Here is a 9,443-nt window from a genome sequence, read left to right as displayed (position 1 = left end):
TTGAGTCCTATATGACCGTATTGGTAAATATTTCCGGTCTAGGGGGTATTTCGGGGCTGAGGTGGGTGATGTGTGAGAAGTTTGCCGCTTCTCGGTGTCTGAGAAAATTTTCATTCTACTCCCAAAATGACTTTCTTTTGAGTCCTATATGACCGTGTTGGTAAATATTTCCGGTTTAGGGGGTATTTCGGGGGTGGTATGGCCGCCCAGACGCTTGGCCCTTTAAGTTAATATAAAAGTCGTGCTCTACTTTCATATATATTTTATATGAGCCCCGTAGTGGCATGATCGGTAAATAAATTCAGTTTGAGGGTGTGATGGACCCCAGGGTCTTTGTCCCTAAAATCAGTATCAATTTCCCGAAAATCAATAAATTGCAACCCCAAATAGTTTTTATATAATTGGGAGATATTTTGGAATGGCGCAACTCCCCAAACACATGACTCTTCAATTAGATATCAAATTCTTTATTTTTTATCTCAAGCACGTTTCCGTTGAGCTCTATATTGTCGTGATCGGTCTATAGATTTGCCGGATTTCGGACGGCTCCCTGGGCAGCCGACCCCCAGCGAGTGGAAAAATATTTCGAACCAATCAAATTTTGGTGTTTTTGAAAATTAGGGCAATGAGAAGTGTTCCACTCCCAAATCGTGTTCCACTCTCAAATCCCTTTAGTTTGAGCCCCATATTGCCATGTTCGGTAAATATGAACCTTTTGTAGGGTGTTTTGGGGCTGGGGCGGACACCGGCACTTTGCCCTGAAAATAGATATCAAATTCGTTCTTTACTCCCAGATACCGTTGATTTAAGCTCCATATTGCCATATTCGGAAATTAAGTTCAGTTTGCTTAAGCACTTGGCTCCAAATTGCTTTTCTAATCTCAAATACCTTTCATTTGAGTCCCATATTGTCATAATGGGGAAAGGAGAAAAGCGCCACCTAGACTTGAACGCAAATGTTAATGTCATATTCGTAATCTACTCCCAAATACCATTCATTTGAGTCCCATATAGCCATAGTCGGCCAATATACCCATTTGAAGGTATTTGGGGGTAAAGCGATTTCCCATTACTTGGACCTAATTTCTAATGCCATATTTGTATGCCATACTGCCGAATACTTTTCATTTGAGTCCATATTGACATGAACGTCGAATATAGCTGTTTAAAGGAGTTTTGGGCGACCCGCTGGGTACTTGTATCACAGCTTTAATACGATATTCGTTTTGTAGTCTCCATTACCTTTCGTTTGATACCCATATTGTGTCTATCGGTCCATTTTTGGTTTTGGGTGGCGATTTTGGGGTAAGAGGGAGTGTCCGCGTCCATCCGAAATCTAAAACTATATCTTTCCTTCCAGTCAAACGCACACAATCTGTTAAAATTTTGAGAAAATTGGTTCAGCCGTTTTAGATTCTACGGAACAAACAAACCGAGTTCCATATAGTCATGATGGGTTATATGCCCATTTGTGGCGATTTTTGGAGGATGGGGTGACCCCCTACATTTCGATCTGATGTTATATGCCAGATTTGTAGTCTACTCCCGAATACCTTTCATTTGAGCCCCATATTGACATGAACGTCCAATATGTCTATTTGTGGGAGTTTTGGGGTTGGGGCGGCCCGATGGCTACTTAGCCTCAAGTTTTAATACCATATTCGTATTCTACTCTCCAATACCGTTCATTTGATACCCATACTGGCCTTTAATATGAAATTCGAACTCTACTCTTGAATACCTTTGAATCCCATATTGTCCCAAACGGTACACTTTTATTTTTATACCATCCACCATAGGACGGGGGTATAATAATTTCGTCATTCTGTTTGTAACACCTCGATATTTTGATCTTGGACTCAATAAAGTATATATATTCTGGATCTTCTCAACCTCCTAAATCGATCTAGCCTTGTCCGTCCGTCCGCCTGTCGAAATCACTATAGCGGTCGAACGCGCAAAACTAGCAGCTTGGAAGTTTGCACAGATACTAACTACTAATGTAGGTCGTTTGGAATTTCAAATGGGCCATATCGGTTCAGTCTTGAATATAGCTCCCATATAAACCGATCCCTCGATTTGACTTCTTGAGCCCCTGGGAGCCTTCATTCTCATCCGATTTGGCTGAACTTTGGAACCAAGACTTGTGTTATGACTTCCAGCATTCATGTCAAGTATGATCCGAAACGTCTTTAAACAGATATAGCCCCTATATAAACTCACCGCCGGTTTTGACTAATTGAGCCCCTATATGCCTAAATTTTCATCCGATTTGGCTGAAATTTGGAATAAAGACTTGTGTTATGACTTCGAACATCCATTCCAAGTCAGATTCTAGTCAGTCTATACAAACAATCCCCCGATCCGACTGATCCTCCGATCCGACTTCTTGAGCCACTAGGAGCCTGATCGTGATTTCGACAGACGGACGTGCGGACATGGCTAAATCAACTCAGAATGTAGAGACGATTCAAAATACATATACTTAATGGGGTCGCAGATCAATATTATCCCTGTCCTATGGTGGTGGGTATAAAAATGAGAAATTTCAAAAAAAACAAGTAAAAGCGTGCTAAGTTCGGCCGGGCCGAATCTTATATACCCTCCACCATGGATCGCATTTGTCGAGTTCTTTTCCCGGCATCTCTTCTTAGGCAAAAAAGGATATAAGAAAAGAGTTGCTCTGCTATTAAAACGATATCAAGATATGGTCCGGTTCGGACCACAATTAAATTATATGTTGGAGACCTGTGTAAAATTTCAGCCAATTCGTATAAGAATTGCGCCCATTGGGGCTCACGAAGTAAAATAGAGAGAACGATTTATATGGGATCTGTATCGGACTATAGACCGATTCAGACCATAATAAACACGTTTGTTGATGGTCATGAGAGGATACGTCGTACAAAATTTCAGGCATATAGGATAATAATTGCGACCTCTAGGGGTCAAGAAGTCAAGATCCCAGATCGGTTTATATGGCAGCTATATCAGGTTATGAACCGATTTGAACCTTATTTGACACAGATGTTGAAAGTAAAAATAAAATACGTCATGCAAAATTTCAGCCAAATCGGATAGGAATTGCGCCCTCTAAAAGCTCAAGAAGTCAAATCCCCAGATCTGTTTATATGACAGCTATATCAGGATATGGACCGATTTCAACCATACTTGGCACAGTTGTTGGATATCATAACGAAATACTTCGTGCAAAAATTCATTCAAATCGGATAAGAATTGTGCCCTCTAGAGGCTCAAGAAGTCAAGACCCAAGATCGGTTTATATGGCAGCTATATCAGGTTATGGACCGATGTAAACCATACTTGGCACAGTTGTTGGGTATCATAACAAAACACTTCGTGCGAAATTCCATTCCATTCGGATAAGAATTGCGCCCTCTAGAGGCTCAAGAAATCAAGACCCAAGATCGGTTTATATGGCAGCTATATCAGGTTATGGGCCGATTTGAACCATACTTGGCACAGTTGTTGGGTATAATAACAAAACACGTCGTGCAAAATTTCATTTCAATCGGATAAGAATTGCGCACTCTAGAGGCTCAAGAAGTCAAGACCCAAGATCGGTTTATATGGCAGCTATATCAGGTTATGAACCGATTTGAACCATACTTGGCACAGCTGTTGGATATCATATCAAAACACGTCGTGCAAAATTTCATTCCAATCGGATAAGAATTGCGCACTCTAGAGGCTCAAGAAGTCAAGACCCAAGATCGGTTTATATGGCAGCTATATCAAAACATGGACCGATATGGCCCATTTACAATACCAACCGACCTACACTAATAAGAAGTATTTGTGCAAAATTTCAAGCGACTAGCTTTACTCCTTCGGAAGTTAGCGTGCTTTCGACAGACAGACGGACGGACGGACGGACGGACGGACGGACGGACGGACGGACGGACGGACGGACGGACGGACGGACAGACGGACGGACATGGCTAGATCGACATAAAATGTCACGACGATCAAGAATATATATACTTTATGGGGTCTCAGACGAATATTTCGAGTAGTTACAAACAGAATGACGAAATTAGTATACCCCCCATCTTATGGTGGAGGGTATAAAAACGGACAAGGGAATCAAGGATCAGGTGTTAATAGGTTAAGTGCGTGGTCGAAAAACACGGATGTAACGCTGTTGTAGGATGAGGAAAATCTTTTGGGGAATCCGGATCGTGAGAAAACGAGGCTATTACTGAAAGGAAGTAGAAGAAGGTCACTATAGCTTTCGGTATCATAAAGGGACACATACGCAAAATCGGTGCAGCAAGTGATAGCCTATGTAGGGCATGTGGGAAAGATTATGAGACTTTAGGGTCATTGCCCACATTTCCGTTCGTAACACCTCGAAATATTTGTCTAAGACCCCACAGAGTGTATATATACTTGATCGTCTCGACACTCTGAGTCGATCTAGCCATGTCCGTCCGTCCATCTGTCGAAGCTAGCCGCTTGAAATTTTGTACAGATCTTACATATAACAAGTAAGAGCGTGCTAAATTCGGCCGGGCCGAATCTTATATTCCCCTGCACCATGGATAGCATTTGTTGAGTTCTATGCGCGGTATCTCTTCTTAGACAAACAAAGAATATTGTATAAGAACCGTTATGCTATTGGAGCTACATCAAGTTATAGTCCGATTCGGACCATAAATGAATGCTGAACATTGTAAAATTCATTGTGTAATATTTCAGTTCATTGGGATAAGAATTGCGCCTTGTAGGGGCTCAAAAAGCAAAATCGGGAGAAATGTTTATATGGGAGCTGTATCAAGCTATTGGTCGATACAGACCATATTAGCCAAGTATGTTGAAGGTCATGAGAGAAGCCGTTTTACAAAATTTCAGCCAAATCGGATGAGAATTGCGCCCTCTAGAGGCTTAAGAAGTCAAGACCCAAGATCGGTTTATATGGCAGCAATATCAAAACATGGACCAATTTGGCCTATTTTCAATCCCAACCGACCTACACTAATAAAAAGTATTTCTGCAAAATTTCAAGTGGCCAGCTTTACTCATTTGAAAGTTAGCTTGCTTTCGACAGACAAACGGACGGACGGACGGACATGGCTAGATCGACTTAAAATGACATGACGATCAAGAATATATATACTTTATGGGGTCTCAGACGTATATTTCGAGGTGTTACAAACAGAATGACGAAATTAGTATACCCCCATCCTATGGAGTATAAAAATGAATTTGTGTTTGTTTGTCGGTTTGTTTGTTTGTTCCGTATAGACTCAAAAACGGCTGAACCGATTATTTTGAAATTTTCTCATATTGTATAGGTTGGACTGGAAGCAAACATAGGCTTTATAATTTTTTGATAACTGAAAGTGGGCTGATCCTCCCCCTTACCCCGAAAGTACCACCCAAAAATAAAAGTGTACCGATCAGGACAATATGGGACTCAACTGAAAGGTATTCGGGAGTAGAATACGAATTTCATATTCAAAATTGGGTCCAAGTAACTGGGGGGGGGCCGCCCCATCTCCAAAGCCCCCTAAAATAGGTTTATTGGACGAGCATGACCATATGGGACTCAAATGAAAGGTATTCAGGAGTAGATTACGAATATGGTCTGGAAGAAGAAATATGCTTTAGAATTTGTTGTTATCGGAAGGGGGCGGACCCTCCCCCGTTACCACAAAAATACCACCCAAAATCACAAGTGGGCCAATAAAGACAATGTGGATATCAAATGAAAGGTATTGAAGAGTAGAATACGAATATGGCACTAAAAATTGGGTCTAAGTACCCAAGAAGTCGCCTTAACCACAAAATGTCTTAAAGCAGATAAATTGGTCGTCCATATCAATATGAGGCTTAAATGAAAGGTATTTGAGAGTAGATTACGAATCTGGTATACAAAATCCGATCGAAGTGTAGGGGGTCACACCACCCCCCAAAAACGACCCAAATGGGCACATGACCCATCATGACTATATGAGACTGGGTTTTTTTATTTTGTTAAGTATAATCAAAAAAAAGGAAACATAGGTTATATAATTTTTAGAGATCGGATGGTGGCTGACCCTCCCCCTTTCACCAAAAACGCCACCCAAAACCAAAAGGCACAAACTGATAGGCACAATAAGGGTATCAAATGAAAGATATTGGAGACTAGAAAATGAATATCGTATTAAATTTTGGGTTCAAGTACCCAGCGGGCCGCCCCGAACCCAAAACTCCTCGAAACAGATATATTCGTCCTTCCTATCAATATGGGACTCAAATGCAAAGTATCTGACAGTAGATTACAAATATGGCCTAAAAAATTAGATCCAAGTAATGGGAGGTCGCCCCACCTCCAAATATCCCCAAATGGATATGTCAGCCCACCATGGCTATATAGGATTCAAATAAAAGACATTTGGGAGTAGATTAATAATATGACATTAAAATTGGCGTTCAAGTCAAGGTGGCGCTTTCCTCCTAGAAATACGTCGAATAGGTTAATTGACCCATTAAGGCAACATGGGACTGAAATGAAAGGTATTTGAGAGTAGAAAAAGAATTTGATATTCAATTTTGGGGGTACGCCCTAAATCACCCCTTAAACTGAACTTTATTTCCGACTATAGCAATATGGAGCTTAAATCAACGTTATTCGGGAGTAAAGAACGAATTTGATATCTATTTTCAGGGCAAAGTGCCGGTGGTCGCCCCAGCCCCAAAACACCCTCCAAACGGTTCATACTTACCGACCATGTTAATATGGGGCTCAAAGTAACGAGATTTGGGAGTGGACACGAATTTTATATCCATATTTTAGTCGAAATGTCTCCCCTAAAAGCACTTCTCATACCTCAATTTCAAAAATACGAAATCTCGGAGATTAGTTATGCGATTAGTTCGAAATTTTTTGCACTCTAACAGTTACCAAAAAACACATGGGTTCTATTGTTGGAGACGGGTGCAGTGGGAACCGCCCATACCGGATATATAGACCAATCACGACAATATAGAGCCATGTGTTTGGGAGGCCGCCCCACCCCAAAATACCTGCCTATTAGTTATTTGGGGTGGAAATTTATTGATTTTCGGGAAATTAATATTCATTTTCGGGACAAAGACCCTGGGGTCCACCCCACGTCCAAACACAACTTATTTACCGATCATGCCATTATGGGACTCATACGTAATGTTTCTGAAAGTAGGACAAAAATCTTATATTCAGAGTAGTGGCCAAGTGACCACCCCCGAAATACCCCCTAAACCCGAAAGATTTACACAATACGGTAATACGGGACTCAAAAGAAAGTCATTTGGGAGTAGAGTAAAAGTTTGCCCAGGAACCTAGCTGGGGCAAACTTTTCATACATCAATGAGTGCTTTTCGATTCAAGTTGAGTTCATCAACGATAAGGGACCTTTTTCATAGCCGAGTTCGAACGGATTTTTCAAATGACCATACATGGCATGGTATTTCGCAATTTTCGCAAACTTTTACAGGGGATAACCAACGCTTTAAATTTTGTTGGAAGTTCCGCCAGGATTCGAACACCGGCGTGCAAGGTCATAGGCGGACATAGGCTACAGTAGGACGATATCCACATTTAGGGCGAAGTGTCCGCACCCTAAAAAGATATTAGAGAGCTAAAGAAGGCGCAGAATCCATGGTGGTGAGTACCCAAGATTCGGCCCGGCCGATCTAAGCATTTCACTTGTTCTACATTAGTTAAAACATTGAAAATTAGCGATTGGATTTTTCCATTTCTTTTATTGGACCTATTTTTTTTGAGTGCAATTATGGTCATTTATAATTTTACAACTTTCTGTTTAGTTCAAATATTTGAGAGAAGGGTTAATAATGTTTGCCTGCAAGTTACAACCTCAGTTCCAAGTAAAAATATCTTTTCCATACAACAGACCTTGTTTTATTAGTTCACATAACCAAATGAAGATTAGATAGAGTGCTATTAGTGCAATAGTGGATCTTATTTAAATGTAAGTGAAATTACACCAAACAACAATAGTAAGTCCACTTTTGCTATACAGAACACCAAGAGGAACAATGACATCTACCTTAAGAGCGGTAAGGCAACGCTTTTGAACAGTTCGAATGTCAAAAGGATAATAAATCCCTTGTTAAGCCTTTCCAGCTCCATGCCACAGTGGGTTTGGTTTTCCTCATCTGTGGTCTCATCATATCAATCAATGCCGATTGCAATGTCTGCAATGCACGCACTGGAACGGCATGCATATCCAAAACCGAATATAAGCCCTGTTTCAACAATGTTCCTTTTGGCAATGAGGTATTCAATTGCTCTGAGGGTCAATATTGTTCCATAACAGGAGCTTGCGAAGAAGTTGAAGCTCTAGCTGAGTGTAAAGAATGTGGAATGTGTGATGCGACAAAAACTTTCGCCTGCATTAGCACAACAGAATTTGCGCTTTGTCTTGGTAATAGTCGGCCGTCCGAAGTAAGGGCCCAATGTTCCGAGAACGCAAAGTGTAACATCAATAATCCCTATATTTGTGGTGAAGTAAGTATGGCCCCCGTGGCTAAGCAATGCCAAAATATAGGTTTCCTGCTTATGTTTATGTCATAGGATCCTCCAACATGTTCCATAAGGGATGATCCACCAACCACTACCGCAGCTCCGGAAACAACTACGACTACGACCACCACCCCCTCACCTCTGGAAGACCCCAGTGGATTCTGCAGCAACATTCAAGAAGAGGGCCGTTATCCAGTTGGAACAGATCCCGCAACCACTTGCCATCAGTGAGATTAAAAGAAAATGAGTTAAACCACATAAGGCTTTACTAACTTTCAAAAATATTCCCAGGTACATTAATTGCATTAAAGTCGGAGATGATTGGTATGGCCCTCTCTACAATTGTCCCGGCCAAACCTATTATGATAGCGCCAAACGCACTTGCGTTACGGCATTACCACCACTTTGCAACACAAAAGTGAAGCATTTAGCTTTCCGTCATATTTTACTAGAATAGATAGCATATTCGGTGGATTGGGTAGCTCATTCATCATTCTAGTAAGGGCTTATTTTAAAGTATTAAAATATTTTTTCGCCTACTATGAGTATTCAAAAATATATTGAAAATAAAAGATATGCAGCAAATTTTAAAACTTGCCTTAAAAATATTTTGATCTAGTCGAACCGGGCCCGCTCCGCTGTGCCTTCTTTAACTCTCTAATATCTTTTTTGGGTGGGGACACTTCGCCCGATATCGAATTCGTGTTATTGTAGGCTATGACGCTGAACGCTTTCGAATCCTGGCGGGAACATCGTACAAAGCGGTGTTTATCTCCTCTTACTGTAAGCGACATTCGCAAGGTACAATGCCATGCATGGTCATTTAAAAATTGTTCCCCAAAGAAGTGTCGCACGGCGGGACGCCGTTCGGACTTGGCTATAAAAAAAAGGTTCCTTATCATTGAGTTTA

The 9,443-nt window shown here is 41.0% G+C and overlaps 1 protein-coding gene across 2 annotated transcripts; it reads left to right on the top strand.

Moving 5' to 3' along the window:
• The first annotated feature begins 7,987 nt into the window (after positions 1–7,987).
• LOC106089996 (uncharacterized) lies at positions 7,988–9,126 on the top strand. Of its 2 annotated transcripts, none has more exons than XM_013256024.2 (4): positions 7,988–8,067; positions 8,135–8,518; positions 8,585–8,760; positions 8,825–9,126. In XM_013256024.2, the coding sequence occupies exons 1-4, from the start codon at positions 8,047–8,049 to the stop codon at positions 8,988–8,990; spliced, it is 747 nt and encodes a 248-aa protein (XP_013111478.2). In that variant the 5' UTR covers positions 7,988–8,046; the 3' UTR covers positions 8,991–9,126. The 2 variants fall into 2 exon arrangements, with proteins under 2 accessions (XP_013111478.2, XP_013111477.2); XM_013256023.2 differs by having other exon boundaries at positions 7,989–8,067; positions 8,126–8,518.
• The last annotated feature ends 317 nt before the right edge of the window (positions 9,127–9,443 follow it).

The sequence above is a fragment of the Stomoxys calcitrans genome, chromosome 1 (assembly GCF_963082655.1).
Source record: "Stomoxys calcitrans chromosome 1, idStoCalc2.1, whole genome shotgun sequence".
In the NCBI taxonomy this organism is placed as follows: Eukaryota; Metazoa; Arthropoda; class Insecta; order Diptera; family Muscidae; genus Stomoxys; species Stomoxys calcitrans.
The sequence above is the reverse complement of the archived record's forward strand: the minus strand, read 5'-3'. Positions and strand labels throughout refer to the sequence as shown.

Coding starts and splice junctions, on each gene's coding strand:
- LOC106089996 (XM_013256023.2), top strand. CDS start 8,047: ATGACATCTACCTTAAGAGCG. Junction 8,068..8,125: donor TGACATCTACCTTAAGAGCG/GTAAGGCAACGC, acceptor TCCCTTGTTAAG/CCTTTCCAGCTCCATGCCAC. Junction 8,519..8,584: donor ATCCCTATATTTGTGGTGAA/GTAAGTATGGCC, acceptor TTTATGTCATAG/GATCCTCCAACATGTTCCAT.